Source organism: Bufo bufo, chromosome 3 (genome assembly GCF_905171765.1).
Source record: "Bufo bufo chromosome 3, aBufBuf1.1, whole genome shotgun sequence".
Lineage (NCBI taxonomy): Eukaryota > Metazoa > Chordata > Amphibia > Anura > Bufonidae > Bufo > Bufo bufo.
The window spans coordinates 663,951,467-663,975,752 of NC_053391.1; the positions used below are offsets into that span (position 1 = coordinate 663,951,467).

The window sequence follows — 24,286 nt, forward strand, 5'->3', positions numbered from 1 at the left end:
CCTTATAGAGATGGCAAGAGCAACCCTAGCACAAAGGCCAACAACCACCTGGCCATGGTGTAGGGAGCATGGTTGTATGTGGCCCACCCGCCAGATCAGAACAGATCAGCCATATACTGGAGCTACAATAAGTAGCACTAGACCGACAAGGTGGGGGTTGGGCTGGCCCACCCCTGCCAGATATGGAAACCATGCACATGCAGAACCAGGATGGCCTGTTGTAGACAGTGCCCTGAGAAGTACAAGGGGACCATTGAGCACGACAGAAACGGAGTGGAGATGTATGGAAGAACCAAAAGGGTGAAACCAACATCCGCAGCACAGATTAGAACCTGGGGGCAGAAAGCACCCAGTAATACAGAAACTGTATGGGCCACAGATTGCACCATAGGGCCCAGCACCTTGAGTAATACAACCACACGCCTAAAATATAGGGAAAGTGGCTGCATGTCTAAGGAGAGTGGAAACATAGCCACAGAATCTGGGAATGCAACAGCATTTGGAGGGTACAGGTACTCAACCTGTAAAGTAGAAATATGGCTGCGTAGTGCAGAAAACGACCAGAAAGGTGTAATGGGTACAGCATCTGGAGATGGTAGAGGTACTACCTTTAAGATCGGAGCAATGTGGCCACATGGTGCACCCTAGAACCAGAGAGGTGCAACAGCTACCGCGTTAGCAATGGTACCTATATTCCGCCCGGGAAGGGGAAAATAGGGCCGCACGGTACCACAAAGAACAAGACAGGTGCACACTACAATCAAATGGCAACTGAAGGAGGCCCTCTATTTCGCCTGAAAAAAAGGGAAACAGGGCCGCATAGTACACCATAGAGCCAGACAGGTGTAACGGCTGCAGCATCAGAGACGGTGCAGGAACTCTACCTGTGAAGGGAGTAAGATGGCCGTTTGGTGCACACTATGATGAGGTAGGTGCAATGACCACGGCAATTGGAGGAGGCCTCAATATCTCGTCCGGTAAGGGAGAGAAAATGCCACATGGTACACCATAAAGCCAGACAGGAGCAACAGCTACAGCATCCGGAGATGGTGCAGGTACTCTACCTATGAAGGGACCAAGGTGGCAGCTTGGTGCCGACTAGAACCAGACAGAGGCAATTCTACGGCAATTGAAAGTGGCCTCCATATCTCGCCCGTAGGGAGAAATGTTGCCGCATGGAACACAATAGAGCCCACCAGGGGTATTGGCTACAGCATCGGAGATGGTGTAGGTACTCTATCTATGAAAGGGAGCAAAAAAGTCTGGGAACAGACAGGAGCAATTGCAACGGCAATTGAAGGCGGCCTGTATATCCCGCTCGGAAGGGAAAAATAGTGCCGCATGGAACACCATAGAGCCAGCCAGAGGTATCGGCTACAGCATCAGGAGATGGTGTAGGTACTCTACCTATGAAAGGAGCAAAGTGGCTGGGAACAGACAGGTGCAATTGCCAAGGCAATTGAAGGCGGCCTGTGTATCTCGCCCGGAAGGGAGAAATAGTGCCGCATGGAACACCATAGAGCCAGCCAGGAGTAATGGCTTCAGCATCTGGAGTAGGTGTAGGTACTCTACCTATGAAAAAGAGCAAGGCGGATGGAAACAGCCATATATAATTGCTTTTCCTTACCAACCAATAGGAGGCGCTTGCCAAGAACAGGGACCCCCTGTTATGAGGTAGAGTGGCGAACACCAGCACCAGGATGGGGACCCGGTGGAAACACTCAAATGTGTAGAGCATAGCCCCTGGTATAGGGGAACCAGGAAGGCTTGTCAGGTACAGCCTATGGCAGTGGTGCAGGTACCCCCCTGTTAAGGAGAAGGCGTACGTACCAGAGACACCAAGTAGGTGACTCATTATGCTAAACACGGGGACGGCTGCCTTACCTGTGCGGTTGAATACCTGCGCAGTCAGGGGAGCGCCATCCGAAAATCCACTAGAGGGGATACCAACCCTGGGTAGGAGAGGTTCCTCCGTGCACGTTAGTCTTGACCTCCCAGAGGCTTCTGTATGGAGGAAGACCGCCTGATGCTCTGTTCCGAGGGAATCGGTGCAGAGGTGTCCCCCGAGGCAACGGATGGGGTGACGGGAAAGGATTCGTCACCAGCCTCAGGCCTGTCCTGGGGAGGACCCGAGGATGCCGAGGAGGGGTGGAATCCTGTTGAGACCACCCGAGGTTGTACTGTGAGCTACCCCTTGCCGGACCCGGTATCTGAGCATGCCTCATCTGCAGGGAGGACCCTGGGAGGGCATAGGTGGCCGCAATTGGATAGGTAGCGGTCCAGCGACTCCGCCAGGGATTGGGAGAGTCGGACAAGGTTCCCATGGCTTTGACAAAGAGGGAGACCATACAGAAGGGACCTACACAAAAGGATTTGGTCAGGGGACACAATGGGGTCTGGAAAGAGGTACTGCACACAAGCAGGGACAGGCCGACCGCATGGCAGCCTTCGTAGACAGCGGACGCACGTGAAAAGACGTGGCGATCCGAGGAGAGGCTGGGAGAGGAGACCTTCATAGAGCAGCCAGCAGAGGCTGTCATATCTGGACCCGGATGCCATGTTCCCCAAAGAGGTGCTGCAGCAGCTATAGAGGCTGCAGGAGAAATGAAGCAATTGAGGAGGGGTGGGGGGGAACGACTTGAGTGATCCCTATGTACAGTATTAGCTGCCTTCACACAGTACATAGGACAATGACCTAAAGGGGGTCTGCAGTTCTTTTAAACTGAGGATCTATCCACTGGATAGATAACCCACGTTAGACCAGTAAAGGGTGGAGGAGATGGCCCCTCCCGAGGGCCGGGCGGGGTCAGAAAAGCCCGGAAAGCAAGGAGGAGGGGCCGGGAAGATCGCGGCCTAGCAGGCCCAAAAGCCGGGGCCTCGATTTATGAGGCGGCCGGGAATGGAGCGAGGGGGGCGGGACGAATCGCGGCGGACCGAGGGGCCTCCGGACCCACAAAACTAGGTGAGGGGGGGGGGGGGGGAGCGACGCCTGGGGGTGGGCGGAACAGGGCAAACAGAGCACCTGGGAGCCGGGAACGGGCCATGGAAGATGAGGCCTAGTCCCTGCAAAAGCCGGGGACTAAAGTAGCGGGGAAGGCCCAGGAGAAGCGACGCCTGGACTGTGTGGCCAGGGAGGAGAGAAAAAACCAACCAAGGGGGAAGAGAAAGGTGGAGGAAGATGGAAGCTTCCCAGGACCCCCAGCTAAGGTGGATCCCACCCCCCTGGCCACAGGAGGGAACCTAACCCTGGGGCAGGGACAGGGGAATATACTCACTATACTCACCATCTGATGTCTTCGGGCGCCGCAGGGTCACCCCTTCGGCAGACTCAACACGGGAACCGTGGGAATGCCGGCAAGCCACTGCGGATGCAGTCTGTGGGGACTGGGTGACCGGCGATGGTACAGAAGTACGCGCCCGCAGGGGGGGCAACTAAAGTGGAACACGATGGAGCCCCAGCCTGCAGCAGGTATAACGGTGGAGATCACCGAGACCTGCAGAAGAGAGAAAAAAAGAATAAAAAATAAAATAAAAAATAAACAGCAGGACCTGCAAAAAAGCAGGACAGGTCTGCCTCCTACGGACACTAGACAAAAACTGAATAGCCTTGTGCCTGTGGAGAGGGTATAGCCCAACGGGGAGGAGCCAACACTTTTTGTGTCTAGTGCCTCCTAGTGGTAGTTGGACATATACCCATGGTGCTGTGTCCCCCAATGCCATGCACGAGAAAAAGCCTCGCATGCAGGACTTTCTTGTCTGGTAAAAAGACAGGATCCCGAACAGAAACTGAACAGACTCCATCATAGTCAATGAAGTCTGCTGAGCTCTGTTCGGGTCAGTTATGTACCCGATTCAGCAGTTCCGCTATTTTCATTTTTCTGCTCATCTAAAGGAGCAGAAAAACAGAAATAAATAGCGGTGATGTGAACTTGTATTTATGCAGGGGGACCATTACTTGTCTAAATGACATATCTCCCCATTGTACAGCCCCCTCCAACATACAGTCCCATCTAAATAACATCACTGCCCTTCCTTCAGCCCCTCCAAACTTTAAAGTTTGTCATATTTTTTTATTTTTTATTTGCTAGTTTATTAGAGCTAGGCACATATACCTGAGTTAGGGTCCATTCACAAGTCCGCAAAACACGGACACCAGCCATGTACGTTCCGCATTTTGTGGACCGCACATGGCCGGCACTATAATAGAAATGCCTTTTCTTGTCCGTGTCTGCGGATAAAAATAGTACATGTTCTATTTTTTTGCGGGAACGGAAGTGCGGATGCGAACAGCACACTGTGTGCTGTCCACATCTTTTCTGGCCCCATTAAAAATGAATGGGTCCGCACCTGTTCCTCAATTTTGCGGACATGTGAATGGAACCTTAGTCTTTCAATGATTGTCAAAAGATCTGTAATTACCTTATAATAACAGCTTTCATTAATGTCCTCTGTCCCTTTCCACTGCTCCCCTAAAAGACCGTTGCTATGGCTCATGTGTCTCCGGCTAGGAAGACGGAGGGGCGGTCCTTCACACTGCATGCCTGCATTAGGCTTCAGAGTGAGGAGGCGTGTCTCTCAGTAATCCAATCTGATTGGCTGGCAGGGAGCTGCTGGCTACAGCTATTGTGTATTGGAAGTGAGGGAAAGCAGTTTTGGCCTCAGAGAACTGGCAGAGGAGCCATCTTGAGAAGATCCTCATATCATAAATGTTTAAACAGCCGTAACTAAGGGAAAAGTTCAAGGAAAACAGTGGTATGGGAAGAAACTAAAGTTTGCTTTATGCATAATGCTGCTGCAGCACTAACATATGCTAAAATTGATTGTTTGATGAAAACATGACAGTTACCCTTTAACCACCTCCGGACCGCCTAACGCAGGATCGCGTTCCGGAGGTGGCAGCCCTGCGCAGAGTCACGCATATATGCGTCATCTCGCGATGGCCGAGATTTCCTGTGAACACGCGCACACAGGCGCGCGCGCTCACAGGAACGGAAGGTAAGAGAGTTGATCTCCAGCCTGCCAGCGGCGATCGTTCGCTGGCAGGCTGGAGATGTGTTTTTTTTAACCCCTAACAGGTATATTAGACGCTGTTTTGATAACAGCGTCTAATATACCTGCTACCTGGTCCTCTGGTGGTCCCATTTGTTTGGATCGACCACCAGAGGACACAGGTAGCTCAGTAAAGTCCCACCAAGCACCACTACACTACACTACACCCCCCCCCGTCACATATTAACCCCTTATTAGCCCCTGATCACCCCATATAGACTCCCTGATCACCCCCCTGTCATTGATTACCCCCCTGTAAAGCTCCATTCAGATGTCCGCATGATTTTTACGGATCCACTGATAGATGGATCGGATCCGCAAAACGCATCCGGACGTCTGAATGAAGCCTTACAGGGGCGTGATCAATGACTGTGGTTATCACCCCATATAGACTCCCTGATCACCCCCCCTGTCATTGATTACACCCCTGTCATTGATCAACCCCCTGTAAAGCTCCATTCAGACGTCCGCATGATTTTTACGGATCCACTGATAGATGGATTGGATCCGCAAAACGCATCCGGACGTCTGAATGAAGCCTTACAGGGGCGTGATCAATGACTGTGGTGATCACCCCATATAGACTCCCTGATTACCCCCCTGTAAAGCTCCATTCAGATGTCCGCATGATTTTTACGGATGCACTGATAGATGGATCCGATCCGCAAAACGCATCCGGACGTCTGAATGAAGCCTTACAGGGGCATGATCAATGACTGTGGTGATCACCCCATATAGACTCCCTGATCACCCCCCTGTAAAGCTCCATTCAGATGTCCGCATGATTTTTACGGATGCACTGATAGATGGATCCGATCCGCAAAACGCATCCGGACGTCTGAATGAAGCCTTACAGGGGCATGATCAATGACTGTGGTGATCACCCCATATAGACTCCCTGATCACCCCCCTGTAAAGCTCCATTCAGATGTCCGCATGATTTTTACGGATGCACTGATAGATGGATCCGATCCGCAAAACGCATCCGGACGTCTGAATGAAGCCTTACAGGGGCATGATCAATGACTGTGGTGATCACCCCATATAGACTCCCTGATCACCCCCTTGTAAAGCTCCATTCAGATGTCCGCATGATTTTTACGGATGCACTGATAGATGGATCCGATCCGCAAAACGCATCCGGACGTCTGAATGAAGCCTTACAGGGGCATGATCAATGACTGTGGTGATCACCCCATATAGACTCCCTGATCACCCCCCTGTCATTGATTACCCCCCTGTCATTGATTACCCCCCTGTAAAGCTCCATTCAGATGTCCGCATGATTTTTACGGATGCACTGATAGATGGATCGGATCCGCAAAACGCATCCGGACGTCTGAATGAAGCCTTACAGGGGCGTGATCAATGACTGTGGTGATCACCCCATATAGACTCCCTGATCACCCCCCTGTCATTGATTACCCCCCTGTCATTGATTACCCCCCTGTAAAGCTCCATTCAGACGTCCGCATGATTTTTACGGATCCACTGATAGATGGATCGGATCCGCAAAACGCATCCGGACGTCTGAATGAAGCCTTACAGGGGCGTGATCAATGACTGTGGTGATCACCCCATATAGACTCCCTGATCACCCCCCTGTCATTGATCAACCCCCTGTCATTGATCAACCCCCCTGTCATTGATCACCCCCCTGTCATTGATCACCCCCCTGTAAGGCTCCATTCAGATATTTTTTTGGCCCAAGTTAGCGGAATTTATTTATTTTTTTCTTACAAAGTCTCATATTCCACTAACTTGTGTCAAAAAATAAAATCTCACATGAACTCACCATACCCCTCACGGAATCCAAATGCGTAAAATTTTTTAGACATTTATATTCCAGACTTCTTCTAACGCTTTAGGGCCCCTAGAATGCCAGGGCAGTATAAATACCCCACATGTGACCCCATTTCGGAAAGAAGACACCCCCAGGTATTCCGTGAGGGGCATATTGAGTCCATGAAAGATTGAAATTTTTGTCCCAAGTTAGCGGAACGGGAGACTTTGTGAGAAAAAAATTAAAAATATCAATTTCCGCTAACTTGTGCCAAAAAAAAAAAATTTCTATGAACTCGCCATGCCCCTCATTGAATACCTTGGGGTGTCTTCTTTCCAAAATGGGGTCACATGTGGGGTATTTATACTGCCCTGGCATTCTAGGGGCCCCAAAGCGTGAGAAGAAGTCTGGTATCCAAATGTCTAAAAATGCCCTCCTAAAAGGAATTTGGGCACCTTTGCGCATCTAGGCTGCAAAAAAGTGTCACACATCTGGTATCGCCGTACTCAGGAGAAGTTGGGGAATGTGTTTTGGGGTGTCATTTTACATATACCCATGCTGGGTGAGAGAAATATCTTGGTCAAATGCCAACTTTGTATAAAAAAATGGGAAAAGTTGTCTTTTGCCAAGATATTTCTCTCACCCAGCATGGGTATATGTAAAATGACACCCCAAAACACATTCCCCAACTTCTCCTGAATACGGCGATACCACATGTGTGACACTTTTTTGCAGCCTAGGTGGGCAAAGGGGCCCATATTCCAAAGAGCACCTTTAGGATTTCACAGGTCATTTACCTACTTACCACACATTAGGGCCCCTGGAAAATGCCAGGGCAGTATAACTACCCCACAAGTGACCCCATTTTGGAAAGAAGACACCCCAAGGTATTCCGTGAGGGGCATGGCGAGTTCCTAGAATTTTTTATTTTTTGTCACAAGTTAGTGGAAAATGCTTATTTTTTTTTTTTTTTTCATACAAAGTCTCATATTCCACTAACTTGTGACAAAAAATAAAAAGTTCCATGAACTCACTATGCCCATCAGCGAATACCTTGGGGTCTCTTCTTTCCAAAATGGGGTCACTTGTGGGGTAGTTATACTGCCCTGGCATTCTAGGGGCCCAAATGTGTGGTAAGGAGTTTGAAATCAAATTCTGTAAAAAATGACCTGTGAAATCCGAAAGGTGCTCTTTTGAATATGGGCCCCTTTGCCCACCTAGGCTGCAAAAAAGTGTCACACATCTGGTATCTCCGTAATCGGGAGAAGTTGGGGAATGTGTTTTGGGGTGTCATTTTACATATACCCATGCTGGGTGAGAGAAATATCTTGGCAAAAGACAACTTTTCCCATTTTTTTTATACAAAGTTGGCATTTGACCAAGATATTTCTCTCACCCAGCATGGGTATATGTAAAAAGACACCCCAAAACACATTCCTCAACTTCTCCTGAATACAGAGATACCAGATGTGTGACACTTTTTTGCAGCCTAGGTGGGCAAAGGGGCCCACATTCCAAAGAGCACCTTTCGGATTTCACAGGTCATTTACCTACTTACCACACATTTGGGCCCCTAGAATGCCAGGGCAGTATAACTACCCCACAAGTGACCCCATTTTGGAAAGAAGAGACCCCAAGGTATTCGCTGATGGGCATAGTGAGTTCATGGAAGTTTTTATTTTTTGTCACAAGTTTGTGGAATATGAGACTTTGTATGAAAAAAAAATAGAAAAAAAAATCATCATTTTCCACTAACTCGTGACAAAAAATAAAAAATTCTAGGAACTCGCCATGCCCCTCACGGAATACCTTGGGGTGTCTTCTTTCCAAAATGGGGTCACTTGTGGGGTAGTTATACTGCCCTGGTATTCTAGGGGCCCAAATGTGTGGTAAGGAGTTTGAAATCAAATTCAGGAAAAAATGAGGAGTGAAATCCGAAAGGTGCTCTTTGGAATATGGGCCCCTTTGCCCACCTAGGCTGCAAAAAAGTGTCACACATCTGGTATCCCCGTACTCAGGAGAAGTTGAGGAATGTGTTTTGGGGTGTCTTTTTACATATACCCATGCTGGGTGTGATAAATATCTTGGTCAAATGACAACTTTGTATAAAAAAAATGGGAAAAGTTGTCTTTTGCCAAGATTTTTCTCTCACCCAGCATGGGTATATATAAAATGACACCCCAAAACACATTCCCCACCTTCTCCTGAGTACGGCGATACCAGATGTGTGACACTTTTTTGCAGCCTAGGTGGGCAAAGGGGCCCATATTCCAAAGAGCACCTTTCGGATTTCACAGGTCATTTTTTACAGAATTTGATTTCAAACTCCTTACCACACATTTGGGCCCCTAGAATGCCAGGGCAGTATAACTACCCCACAAGTGACCCCATTTTGGAAAGAAGAGACCCCAAGGTATTCGCTGATGGGCATAGTGAGTTCATAGAAGTTTTTATTTTTTGTCACAAGTTAGTGGAATATGAGACTTTGTAAGAAAAAAAATAAAATAAAAATAAATCATAATTTTCCGCTAACTTGTGACAAAAAATAAAAAGTTCTATGAACTCACTATGCCCATCAGCGAATACCTTAGGGTGTGTACTTTCAGAAATGGGGTCATTTGTGGGGTGTTTGTACCGTCTGGGCATTGTAGAACCTCAGGAAACATGACAGGTGCTCAGAAAGTCAGAGCTGCTTCAAAAAGCGGAAATTCACATTTTTGTACCATAGTTTGTAAACGCTATAACTTTTACCCAAACCATTTTTTTTTTTACCCAAACATTTTTTTTTAATCAAAGACATGTAGAACTATAAATTTAGAGCAAAATTTCTATATGGATGTCGTTTTTTTTGCAAAATTTTACAACTGAAAGTGAAAAATGTCATTTTTTTGCAAAAAAATCGTTAAATTTTGATTAATAACAAAAAAAGTAAAAATGTCAGCAGCAATGAAATACCACCAAATGAAAGCTCTATTAGTGAGAAGAAAAGGAGGTAAAATTCATTTGGGTGGTAAGTTGCATGACCGAGCAATAAACGGTGAAAGTAGTGTAGGTCAGAAGTGTAAAAAGTGGCCTGGTCTTTCAGGGTGTTTAAGCACTGGGGGCTGAGGTGGTTAAAGTCCGCTTAACTTTAAAATTTAAATTTTTAATACTTTCCATCTAGATCTCGTAATCCAGAATGTATGGTAATCTGACCCTTGTTTTCAGCATAAAACTGCTATAAAACTGTGTTAAAAGTGTAAAGAAAAAAAAAAATCGACAATGGCTTTGGTCACAATTTTTTAATCCTTAGGCCTCTTTCACACGGGCGTTGCGGGAAAAGGTGCGAGTACATTGCGGTGGTGACGTCACTCCGGTCACCACATGGTCCACGGTCACCATGGTAAAAGATCATGTGATGACCGGAGTGATGTCACCACAGGTCCTGTTCCTGCACACATCAAAGAAAGAGACAGAAGAGAAGCCGGGCTGCGCGAACAAGTGGATTAAGGTGAGTTAAATTATTTATATATTTTTTAACCCCTCCAGCGCTGTTTTACTATGCATTCTGTATTCAGAATGCTATTATTTTCCCTTATAACCATGTTATAAGGGAAAATAATAATGATCGGGTCCCCATCCCTATAATCTCCTAGCAACCGTGCGTGAAAATCGCACCGCATCCGCACTTGCTTGCGGATGCTTGCGATTTTCACGCAACCCCATTCATTTCTATGGGGCCTGCGTTACGTGAAAAACGCACAAAATAGAGCATGCTGCGATTTTCACGCAACGCACAAGTGATGCTTGAAAATCACCGCTCATGTGAACAGCCCCATAGAAATGAATGGGTCGGGATTCAGTGCGGGTGCAATGCGTTCAGCTCACGCATCGCATCCGCGCGGAATACTCGCCCGTGTGAGAGGTGATCTCTACGGGTCCTTTTACACGGACAGGCACAGGTCCTGCTGTTTTGGAAGAAAGCAGTCATGTTCCTCTAATCCTGGAAATCCCTTTACAGGGTACCTTTTAGGTGTGACATGTGATTTTTGGTCCGTGGGGGTCTAGGTGCTGAGACCCCCATCAGTTGTTAATACGAAGGGTAGAAGACCCAAACAGAAAAAGAAAAGTCAAGAGAGTGCTTCTGACGCCTCCTTTTAGAAATTAGTGGGGGTCTCCACACCTGCCCCGTTCAATAAAATCCATATGACGTGCCAGAAGTTTTGTGAAAATGATATACGGTATACTCTAGGGAATGTGTCATCAGAAAAAATGACCTATAAATGACCTTTTAAAGAATTCTGAGTGATATTTATTTTTTATTTTTCATGTCACTAGGTTTTAAAAAAAAATCCTAAAATCTTGCAGTTTTCACGCTGACCACTAAGCCTTACAATAGGCACCACTTCTTTGTACAAATCACATTTCAGCAGTCGTCTTATTATCATCACGGGCAGGATTGCAACGACCGATATCACCTCTGTATAGATAACACAGAACCGACCATTTACAATAGGTGATATCACAGCTTATCTACTCCCTCCTGACCTCTGCACAGAGCATGCCCAGAAATCCCTCCCATAGAGATCAGAGCGCTCACAGGTCTTTTGTGTCTATGGTCCATCCGACTGCTCTAAGGCATATATCTAAATGCTGTTAAGAACAGCTCAGGCAAGATGGCCGCCCTCATAATAATGTTTAGGAAATAGAACAAAAAAAGAAATCTGCAATCAGAAAATAAAAGCTGATTAAAGATAAGGTTATGTTTCACATTATGTGTGTAATCTGTATCTATGTGGTATTAACTGGCAGAAACAAGTTGTAGGTGACGCCTTCGCTTTAAAGGGCATCTGTCAGCAGTTTTGTATCTATGAAACTGGCTAAGGCTACTTTCACACTTGCGTTCGGGGTTCCGCTTGTGAGTTCCGTTTGAGGGCTCTCACAAGCGGCCCCGAACGGATCCGTACAGCCCCAATGCATTCTGAGTGGATGCGGATCCGCTCAGAATGCATCAGTTTGGCTCCGTTCCGCCTCCATTCCGCTCAGGAGGCGGACACCCGAACGCAGCTTGCAGCGTTTTGGTGTCCGCCTGGCCGTGCGGACCCAAACGGAACCGTCCTGACTTACAATGCAAGTCAATGGGGACGGATCCGTTTGACGTTGACACAATATGGTGCAATTGCAATCGGTCTGTGCTATAAGCAATGCGCCGCACAGATCTTTCACTTACCAGTAGGAGGAGCGCCCGGCCGGACACAGACAGCGCAGGTAAGTATAAATATTTCTAAAATTGCTAAGTAACCATGGCAGCCAGGACTGCAGTAGCGTCTTGGCTGCCATAGTAACCGATTGGAGCCCCAGCGATTAAACTGGGACTCCGATCGGAACTCTCCGCTGCCACCAATGATGGGGGGGTGATTTTAATTAGGGGGGGGGGGAGAGAGGGGAGCCCGCACTGGCCACCAATGAATATAATACTGGGGAGGGAGGGGGGCCGCACTGGCCACCAATGAATTTAATACTGGGGAGGGAGGGGGGGGCCGCACTGGCCACCAATGAATTTAAAACTGGGGATGGAGGGGGGTCTGGCCCCTGCTGCCTGGCAGCACCTGATCTCTTACAGGGGGCTATGATACGCACAATTAATCCCTCAGGTGCGGCACCTGAGGGGTTAATTGTGCGGGTCACAGCCCCCTGTAAGAGATCGAGTGCTGCCAGGCAGCAGGGGGATGTTATGTACACAGTTCTTTTAGTATATTCTAACTTGAAGCGTTCCCATCACCATGGGAACGCCCCTGTGTTAGAATATACTGTCGGATCTGAGTTTTCACGATGTGAAAACTCAGATCTGAAAAAGCAGTTATGCAGACGGATCCGTTCTGAATGGATGCAAGCGTTTGCATTATAGGTGCGGATCTGTCTGTGCAGTTACCAGATGGATCCGCACCGAACGCAAGTGTGAAAGTAGCCTAACCTGTTGCATGTGCGCTTGTTCATATGTGTCCGTATTGCTGTTCGTATAAAGTTTTAGTATATGCAAATGAGCCTTTAGGAGCAACGGGGACGTTGCCGTTTGGGCTCTTTCACACTTGCGTTGTTCTGTTCCGGCATAGAGTTCCGTCGTCGGGGCTCTATGCCAGAAGAATCCTGATCAGGATTATCCCCATGCATTCTGAATGGAGAGAAATCCGTTCAGGATGCATCAGGATGTCTTCAGTTCAGGACCGGAACGTTTTTTGGCCGGAGAAAATACCGCAGCATGCTGCGCATTTTGCTCCGGTCAAAAATCCTGAACACTTGCCGCAAGGCCGGATCCGGAATTAATGCCCATTGAAAGGCATTAATCCGGATCCGACCTTAAGCTAAACGTCGTTTCGGCGCATTACCGGATCCGACGTTTAGCTTTTTCTGAATGGTTACCATGGCTGCCAGGACACTAAAGTCCTGTTTGTCATGGTGAAGTGTAGTGGGGAGCGGGGGAGCAGTATACTTACCGTCCGTGCGGCTCCCCGGGCGCTCCAGAGTGACGTCAGGGCGCCCCACGCGCATGGATGACGCGATCGGCATGGATCACGTCATCCATGCGCATGGGGCGCTCTGACGTCATTCTGGAGCACCCCGGGAGCCGCACGGACGGTAAGTATACTGCTCCCCCGCTCCCCACTACTACTATGGCAGCCAGGACTTTAATAGCGTCCTGGCTGCCATAGTAACACTGAACGCATTTTGAAGACGGATCCGTCTTCAAATGCTTTCAGTTCACTTGAGGTGTTACGGATCCGGCGGGCACCTCCGGCAAATGGAGTACACGACGGATCCGGACAACGCAAGTGTAAAAGAGGCCTAACACGTAGAGGCTCTGCATTCTATGCAACTTCCGCGCCCACTGCAGTTTGATTGACACGGCATAGCAGGTGGTATCACTTTTTTGCTGTGCTGCAAATGTGAAAGAAGCCTAAAACCTGAGCAATGGAGTCTGAACTAAATTGCTGTGAATTATGTTGGTACAGTTACATCTAATGAGTGATGATTAGATGAAATATTACATTACTGCTTTTATAAAATAGTATTAAAAGTAATCAACATATATAAAAAAAATTAAGATTAAATATATGCGCTACTCACAAAAATTTGGGGGTATTTGGCTTTCAGGTGAAATTTATGGAAAATGTAAAAAGTTCCTGCTTCAGTGATGTTATATCATGAAAGTGGGGCATTTAAGTAGAAGCAGCAATGGTGATTTCCTCATCTCAAACAATTTATTGAAACCAAAGCCAACACCAGTGCTGGGTATACCCCCACAAAATGTCAGTGTCTCAATAACTTGTCATGTGGCCTTGAGCATCAATTACAGCTTGACAATGATGTCTCCTGCTGTTCACAAGTCTACTTATTGTCTGCTGAGTCATGGCATCCCACTCTTCTTGAAGGGCGGCCCTCAGGTCATTGAGGTTCTGGGGTACAGAGTTACGAACCTCTACATGGTGACTCAATGGGTTTTTAATGGGATTCAGGTCTGGAGAAGGTGCAGGCCACCCATTTGAGGTACCACAGTCTCCAGCAGCCGTTCCCTAATGATGCAACCTCGATGAGCTGACGCATTGTTGTCCATGAAGATGAAATTAGGCCTGTGTTGTTCATGCAAAGGCACAATGACTGGATTAATGATGTTCTTCAAGTAGTATGGGCTTGTCACTGTACCAGTCACAAAGTCTAGGGCAGTTCTGTACTGACTAGACACACCTGCCAACACTAACACCACCACCACCAAAGGCTCGTCTGGTGACAACAGTGGCTGATGCATAGCGCTCTCCTTGACGTCTCCAACATCGTTGGCGGCCTTTATTTTTGCTCAGCGTGAATCGACTTTCATCAGTGAACAGCACTGGGGCCCACTGGTCTCTCGTCCAGCATAGATGTTCCCGGGCCCTTGCAGAGGTAAATGATTTTGAATGGTCTGACGTGACACTTGGGTGCCTCTCACCTCCCTTAAATGTGCCTGGAGTTGTATGGTACTCATCATCCGGTTCCGCAGGGCATTGTTCATAATAATTCGCTCATCGTGTGGGATGTGGCCAAGGGACGTCCACTTCTAGGCCTTTCTGTGACTCTTCCAGTCTCTCTCTATGTCTGTTGCAACCCGCTGATGACACTCTGTGACACTCTAAGCTCAGTGGTCACTTCCATCTGAGAACATGCTGCTTGAAGCCTCGCAATAGCGAGGTACTTTTGTTTTAATTGTTAGGTGTCGTCTTGGTCTCATGATGTCAAAATGCGAACAGCAAGATGAGGAGGACTGTTTAAATACCAATTCTAATTCAACCAGGAAATTTATTGGGCGCTTCATGGATCAAACACCTGTTGTGAATTTTGCCGTTAAGCATCTTGTTAGAGAACAGCAAGTTGTGCAAAAAGTACTGAGACATTGAACAGTTGGACATGTGCATTCAACAGTTTAGAGAAGGTCCCATTAAGTTCCCCTGTAAAGGTTTAACTGCATTTTAGGTTAATCCTGAAATTTCACCAACAAGACAAATATCCCTAACTTTTTGTGAGTAGCGTATAATAATTATTGTTATGGCTATATTATTGTTATTACTATTATAATTATTATTATTTGTATTATCATTATTATATTAAAAATAATAATAGCTGTATCTTATTATTTGTTATTTTCCCAAGCTACTTTTTTTTTTATAATATATATATTTTTTTGACTTATTTGGTTTTCAGTCAGTGTCTTTTTTTCCACACTTTGTCCCTTGACAGCTTTGAATATTATGTTTTATGCATTGGGGTTTCAGAAGTCGTACGAAAACAGACTTTTTACCCATTTACAATTCTCTTCATGCCGCCAGGTGGTATTCAGATGTACAGTGTGTAGCTGCTGTTTTATGTAACACTGGTTTCCGATCCATACTATATGTGACATGTGAAGTAGATATAGGGAGCATCCATTGCAAGGTGGCGTATGTCTAGTGTTGACCTCAGCTGTGCAGAGCATATGTTAACCTGCTCTAGTTTTATTCCAGACATTGTGGAAATTAACTTTGGGAAGCTTGACAGCAAATCATCCTCAGAGGTCGGTACGCTGAGAGTGGAAGATCTGGTGAAGCAGTATTTCCAGACAGCAGAGAAGGTAAATGTGAAACCAGTTGGAAATGTTATTACAAATTTTTTTTATTTTACCATTATTTTTGTTTTCTTTTTCAAAAACATACTGTATTTTTCGGTTTATAAGACTCATCTGATGATAAGATGCACCTAGGTTCTAGTGGAGGAAAATAAGATTTTTATTTTTTTCATTAGGCCTCAGGTCAGACCCCCATGTCCTATCCTCAGATTAGACCCCCATGTCCTATCCTCAGATTAGACCCCCCCATATTCCTATCCTCAGATTAGACCCCCCCCATGTCCTATCCTCAGATTAGACCCCCCCCCATGTCCTATCCTCAGATTAGACCCCCATGCCAAATATCATTCTTTGTGTCTCTTACCAAGTCCTAGTAGGAATCTCACTTCTGCTCCTAGGAAAGCTGGGTGGTCCATCATCACATGTCTCGCCATGGCTTTCATCTTGATAGACCCCTCTTTGTTTCCTTTTTTCCTCCTTTTCTTTTTCTCTCATGTGTGCTTTCTTATCCAGAAACTTATGAAATGATCACACCCTTCCAAATGAGGGTTTCCCAATCACATTGGATGGGTGTGCTCTTATGGTAATGATCCTATGAGATCATATTTACCCACAATGCAATATTGTTGTGAATGGTGTCATGATATCCACCTGTCTCCAAATGGCACTGTTGTGTAACATATTAACATCAGAATTATGCTACACATTAACCTTTGACCTTTGCAACCTACATCAATGAGAAGGGATGCTTCTTTGACTCCCTGAAACTAGTTTCCCAGACGTAGTGGGACCATCTTGACTTTCCCAGACTCTTATAGGTTTTATAATAAATACAATGGGTCTTACACTCAGCACTGTGGGTTAGTATATTCTAACTGTCCAAACGACTGATTCATTATGGCAGGGCTCGACAAATCCCAGGTCGCCATGGCGACCAGGAATTTAGACCTGGCGCTTGGGTATTTGTCAGCCCATTTTCAAAGGTGTCCGGAGGCAGCACCGTTTGAAACAGCTCCTCAGTCTGAGTCAGCTCCGTCACAGCACACACACAATAGCAGAGACGCTGGCAGCAGGGAGGGGAGGGGCTCGGGAGGAGTGTAATCTGATCCTAGAGTGGAAGCTGCTTCTGCCAGCCCCTCCCCTCCCCGCCCACCAACCAATCACCGACCAGAGCTGAGGCAAGGACTAGCAGCTCTGGGTCACTGACACAAGTACAGGAGGGAGTCTAGAAAGAATCGAATGAGTCTCGGGTTAAAAGAATCTAAAGATCCGACTAAGGCCTCTTTCACACTTGCGTTGTCCGGATCCGGCGTGTACTCCATTTGCCGGAATTACACGCCGGATCCGGAAAAAACGCAAGTGAACTGAAAGCATTTGAAGATGGATCCGTCTTCAAATGCTTTCAGTGTTACTATGGCAGCCAGGAAGCTATTAAAGTCCTGGTTGCCATAGTAGTAGTGGGGAGCGGGGGAGCAGTATACTTACCGTCCGTGAGGCTCCCCGGGGCGCTCCAGAATGACGTCAGAGCGCCCCATGCGCATGGATGACGTGTCCATGTGATCACGTCATCCATGCGTGTGGGGCGCCCTGACGTCACTCTGGAGCGCCCCGGGAGCCGCACGGACTGTAAGTATACCGCTCCCCCGCTCCCCACTACTACTATGGCAACCAGGACTTTAATAGCTTCCTGGCTGCCATAGTAACACTGAAAGCATTTGAAGACGGATCCATCTTCAAATGCTTTCAGTGTTCCGGATTTTTGGCCGGAGCAAAAAGCGCAGCATGCTGCGGTATTTTCTCCGGCCAAAAAACGTTCCGTTCCGGAACTGAAGGCATCCTGATGCATCCTGAACGGATTTCTCTCCATTCAGAATGCATTAGGATAAAACTGATCAGGATTCTTCCGGCATAGAGCCCCGACGACGGAACTCTATGCCGGAAGAAAAGAACGCAAGTGTGAAAGGGCCCTTAATTCAGTGACTCATTCGATTCTTTGAGTTAAAAGAACCATGAGTCAGACTCTAGAACAGGTTACACTGAGGCTGATGCTTTTGCAGTAGTGATAAGATTAAGGGACAGGAGCAGAGAGATAAAAGTGACAGATGACACAGAGTTTAGATTACAGTTTGAATTAACCCTTTAGGATCAAATTGGCTTCTCAAGGAGATATATATGTTAAAGGCATCCCTTCTTCTGTCTCATTCAGTAGCTATAGAACTAAGGCTACTTTCACACTTGCGGCAGGACGGATCCGGCAGGCTGTTCACCCTGTCGGATCCGTCCTTCCGCTGTTTTGCCGGACCACCGCTCCGTCCCCATTGACTATAATGGGGGCAGAGCTCTGGCGCAGCACGGCAGTGCATGGTGAAAGGCCGCCGGACTAAAAGTACTGCATGTCCAACATTTTAGTCCGGCTGCCTCTCACCGCGAACTGCCGTGCTGTGCCGGAGCTCCACCCCCGTCCCCATTATAGTCAATAGGGTCCGGGGACGGAGCAGCGGTATATGTAACATGGTATACAGCATTATTGGGGGGCTCTATGGAAAAGTGGGGGGGGGGGATCACTATGGGGGCACCTACTGGGGGCTTTATGACGCAGTCCGCCTGGCTCCTAACTTTTTTTAGCTGGCTCCTAGATTCCAAGGAAATTTGTCAAGCCCTGCATTATGGTCAGAATAACATCAGTCCCTCTGAGTAAATCCCATTAGCAGAAAACCAACGTAAATGCTTTCCATATATCCTAAGAATACATTTTCTTTTAGTGGGATACACATGGCATCAAGTGTATATATATATATATATATCTCAATACCTTGTTATAACATGTGCCATTATAGAATATTATATATATGATTTGTCAATTCGTTTATGCTAAAACGAAATACTGTAAATCTACTATAACTAGGATATATGGATAAATGTTTTGTGTTTAACATAATCTGTAAGGAAGCAAGTACTCCCTCAAACTGGTATAATTATAGAGAAAAATATATGGCATGGGGGTCTGATCTGAGGATATGGCATGGGGGTCTGATCTGAGGAAATGGCATGGGGGTCTGATCTGAGGATATGGCATGGGGGTCTGATCTGAGGAAATGGCATGGGGGTCTGATCTGAGGATATGGCACGGGGGTCTGATCTGAGGATATGGCACGGGGGTCTGATCTGAGGATATGGCACGGGGGTCTGATCTGAGGATATGGCACGGGGATCTGATCTGAGGATATGGCATGGGGGTCTGATCTGAGGATATGGCATGGGGGTCTGATCTGAGGATATGGCATGGGGGTCTGATCTGAGGATATGGCATGGGGGTCTGATCGGAGGATATGGCATGGGGGTCTGATCTGAGGATATGGCATGGGAGTCTGATCTGAGGATATAGCATAAGGGTCTGATCTGAGGATATGGCATGGGGGTCTGATCTGAGGATATAGCATGGGGGTCTGATCTGAGGATATGGCATGGGGGTCTGATCTGAGGATATGGCATAAGGGTCTGATCTGAGGATATGGCATGGGGGTCTGATCTGAGGATATGGCATGGGGGTCTGATCTGAGGGATGTCGGGATAATTATAGGCCCGAAATTAATCAAACATTAATTGCTATGTTAAATAGTGTGGCATCTGCCATTTTATGATATGTCCACCATTTTATGTGAGCTTATGGAAAGACCACACGTTCCTAAAGTATATTTTTATATTTTTCTCTATAATTAGGTTTGGCATAGGGGTCTGATCTGAGGATATGGCATGGGGGTCTGATCTGAGGATATGGCATGGGGGTCTGATCTGAGGATATGGCATGGGGGTCTGATCTGAGGATATGGCATGGGGGTCTGATCTGAGGATATGGCACGGGGGTCTGATCTGAGGATATGGCACGGGGGTCTGATCTGAGGATATGGCACGGGGGTCTGATCTGAGGATATGGCACGGGGGTCTGATCTGAGGATATGGCACGGGGGTCTGATCTGAGGATATGGCACGGGGGTCTGATCTGAGGATATGGCACGGGGGTCTGATCTGAGGATATGGCACGGGGGTCTGATCTGAGGATATGGCACGGGGATCTGATCTGAGGATATGGCATGGGGATCTGACTCCCATGCCATATCCTCCGATCAGACCCCCATGCCATATCCTCCGATCAGACCCCCATGCCATATCCTCAGATCAGACCCCCATGCCATATCCTCAGATCAGACCCCCATGCCATATCCTCAGATCAGACCCCCATGCCATATCCTCAGATCAGATCCCCGTGCCATATCCTCAGATCAGACCCCCGTGCCATATCCTCAGATCAGACCCCCATGCCATATCCTCAGATCTGACCCCCATGCCATATCCTCAGATCAGACCCCCCTGCCATATCCTCAGATCAGACCCCCATGCCATATCCTCAGATCAGACCCCCATGCCATATCCTCAGATCAGACCCCTATGCCAAACCTCCATGTCAGACCCCATCAGACTTCTGATCAGAACCCTACCAGAACTAAAAGAAATAACTCACCTCTCCTGCTCCGGCGCTGCTCTGCAACTCCGACAGTCTATTCTGCAGCTGCGCTCCCTGGTCTTCTTTGGGCCCGTGCAGAATTGTGACCTGATTGCATACAACGTCAGATCATAGTGCGCATACTACATCCTGACACTGTACTCAGTCAGGACACTGCAGCACGGGCCCAGAGAAGACCAGGGAGCGGTGAGTACAGCAAGCTCTAGAACCGTAACACTCGCTGCTTCCCGTGCCCCCTGCATACTAGTATTTGCTTTATAAGACACACTGCCATTTCCCCCCCCCCACTTTTAGGTGAAGAAATTGTCGTATAAAGTGAAAAATACAGTAACTGTGTAATGTGTAATTGTAGTATTGGCATTACATCTTTTTGGGTTGGGCCTGTTCACAGCTCGTTTGGCTACGTTGGGAGTATTTCCCACTTATACCTCTGATGGAAGCCTCCTATGCATTCCATTATATAGGGAAGGACACAGTGATTTATGGCAGCCATTCCACTGTGCAGTTTACCATACATTTTTTCTACTGTGCCCTTCTATTCTTTTGTATGTGCCGACACGTACTGGACCTGCCTATGCCAAAATGACATTCTGTTGGTACGAGCTGGGTTCATGAAGACCTATGGGCATGCTTTGCACGTACACAGGGATCTTTCCTGGCACATTTGCCAAAGGGTTGGGCAAATACAAGATGTGAACTGAGCCTTACAAATGACTCTTACATAGGTTGTTTTGGTCAACCTTTGTTGCAAACCAGTATGTTCTTAAAGGGGCTTTTCAGGGCTTTGATACTGGTGGCCTAGTCTCAGCATAGGCCACGAATATTAGATATGTGGCAGTCAGACTCCCAGCACCCCTGCGGATCATCTGACTGACATGGCAGCAGTGCTTGGGTGAGTGCCAGGTCTTCGAGGCTGAGCGTCACATACTTAATAGTGGCTGTGTCACTTGAATGGGAATGAGCTGCTGAGAGTTGTAATACCAGGCACAACCACTACAAAGCATATGAGAACGCCTTTGAGCTAAATTTGTTTGATGTTTTAGGGGGTTGAATACTTTTTCAAAATACTGAATATACATGTGTATGTTTCTCAACCCTTATGGCTACATTTTATATACATTCTTACTACTGTATGTTTGTCCAGAGTAACTGTGTGGGTTCTAATCACTATCCACCCGTATAGTAGCGGTGCAATTAAATTGAAAGGGGTATTCCCATCTGGGACATTTATGACATCTTGATAGGCAATATGCCGTGTCCCAGATTTTATTCAGTCTCTACTGTCAAATTGTTACTCTTGGGTCTTGAACCCAGGACCTTCTGTATGGGAGACGAGACAGACCAGCTAAACCAGTAAGCTACACTGAACTGATAGTAACTCGATGACTCTACGATGTACTGATATCTGCAGATATATCTCTGTATACCAGTACATTGTATAGGATAACAGCAAAAGTATAATTTTTTTAGTTATTACAAAAAAATGTAATGGTGCAAAATAAATGACAGTTAAACACATTTTAGCTCTACACACATGCACATAGGTCTGTAGAGCTAAAAAGGGGTTTATGGTAATGTATTGTGTGCAGTCTTCCTGTGGACCTTTTACTTTTCATATACGGTATGTGACCTTGTTTTTCTTGGACCGCATGTTTGACGTTTCTTGTTGCGGCTCTCTGCCTCTTGAACCAACTTTGGTCATGTTGTCTACTCATTATCTCCTGCAGTTTGCACATGCACTTTACTGCTTGTTATATCTGGCTGTATAGATCTAATTATACATCTAAAAAGATCCACATTTGAGTGTTGATATTTCTCCTCTCTTACTTATAAAAGATAGCATGCACTTGCACTTTACATTTGATGCAATTACTTGCACTCTTACTAACAGTGGATACTCTTTTTAGTGTATATGTTATATACGAGCTCTTTTATGTATAGGCGCTCACATCTTAGGTCACTTGCCTTACTACTCTGTCATACTTGATAAACTCTCCCAGGATTGTACTGCACTTTTTGCATTTGTTCGTCATCTCTTTATACATGTTTTTAACTATATACTCAATAAAATCATATTTTTTAGCTTAATAGTTCTCAGTGTTTCTTTGTAGGTTATTTAGTTATTTTCTGAGTTAAGCTCCAGTCAGGGGCTTTATTGTTCTCTTACGCCATTCTTTTGTAACCTATTTCTGCATTAATTAATGTATTGTTCACTATGACTTTTTAAGGTGTTTAGTCAGAGATAATTTTCTAGAAATTCAAAAAGACCTTTTATGGCCCAGAATATCCATTTTCAATATCCATAGGCTATCATAATTCTGTTTCTGGCCTATTAGCATATAAAAAGTAACTTTTATTGTTCAATCTTTAAAATTAATAATGTGGAACAAAATGTGCTCTTTGTGGTATTAAAAAAGCTCAGATTGCACTTAATGACTATATCTTCTAAATGTTATGAGACTAGTGGTTGTTACTGACATATAGTGAGGGTATTATTATTCATACCATCTCCACTATTTAAGTTTGTAGCCATTTGTATCTCCATAAAAAACAGCTGTCATAATTTGTTTCAAAAGGCAGGATAATTGTATCTTTCTTTTGTAACTTTTGGACTGTTAGCTTCTTTCAGTCCCTATTGCTGGCTAAATTTCCCTTGGATATTCACATATACTAACTGCCTTACTCCATTAGCTTGAGTGCTATAAGCTACTTTTCAATCTCTGGTCCTATACTCTGTCTATATTCATCAAATCCTGCCTGGATCGTTATAGCCAGGACGTCCCGTCGATCCTAACAACTAAGTGCTTTCTGATTTATTAAAATATATCAACAGACTCCCCCAACATGTTTCGCCGAATACACGGCGTCCTCAGGGGCTAGGAGCGGTTAACCAGAGCTTCTCTCGTGGTCAGCATTTACAGAGGGGGAAGTACCGCCTCACCAATTGCCAGCCAACCCAGACGTCCCTGTTACCTGGACATAGGTGATATCCTATCATTATGCCCCAGTATAGTATTGCTAACCAATGGTGAGTGGGTATGACGTTCCTTCTCTCCTCTCCTCCTGCTTGCGCCTTCACTGCCAACTTTGTCCCTGCGGAAGCTTCTCCTGAGGTCTGATGCGCGTAGTCAGAGATAATACTCATGTTGGCCATAGTTAGGTTTCTATCTCGCATACAGCAGGTGCTGGGTTCAAGACCTAGCAACAGACAAATTGGGAAAAAAAGTTTTTAACTACACACAGATGTATTTAAAAGGCCAATTCCTGGCTATATGGGGGAGTTTTATTACAAAACAAATCAAACCATTGGTGTAAAATAAGACCTAAGCCATGTCGCCAAAACCCCATTCCTTTTCACCTGTTTAAACCTGGCCTGTATCTTTTGTTGGAAACGCTAGCAACCCTGGCGGCTGCGCACTGCTCCTGTTTGCCAGCCACTGTTTACCAGGTACCGCTCTGTACTTTTGGTAGTTCAGCTCAATTCGCTTGAGTTGTACTGAGCTGCAGTGTTTGGCACAGCCAGTGCTAAAAGTAAAGACATGTGCCTGGTAAAATCTGATGGGTGTCAGGAGTTAAACCCCCACAGATCTGATATTAATAGCCTCCTTGTCTCTGGAGGGATTGTGGTTCTAATGCTGGCCAACAGATAAGGCAGTCAGAGAGTAAAGAGTAGATGAGCAGAGGTTAATTACACCGTTAATGTACAAAGCGCAATAGATGAGCATGCAGGTAGCTTTGAATGAAGGTGTTGTCTGCTCTGGTGGCATTAAAACAAAGGTGGAGCACAGAGTTGGGCAAGATAATGAAAACTATTATTTTT

General features: G+C 46.3%; 1 protein-coding gene across 1 annotated transcript in view; it reads left to right on the plus strand.

The window, feature by feature from the left end:
• Positions 1–24,286, plus strand: part of MRE11 (MRE11 homolog, double strand break repair nuclease) — a 325,789-nt gene that overhangs the window by 140,732 nt on the left and 160,771 nt on the right. Inside the window, exon 12 of the mRNA XM_040426325.1 lies at positions 15,844–15,950. Coding sequence (XP_040282259.1) covers positions 15,844–15,950 — 107 coding nt within the window. The remainder of the gene's footprint in view (positions 1–15,843; positions 15,951–24,286) is intronic.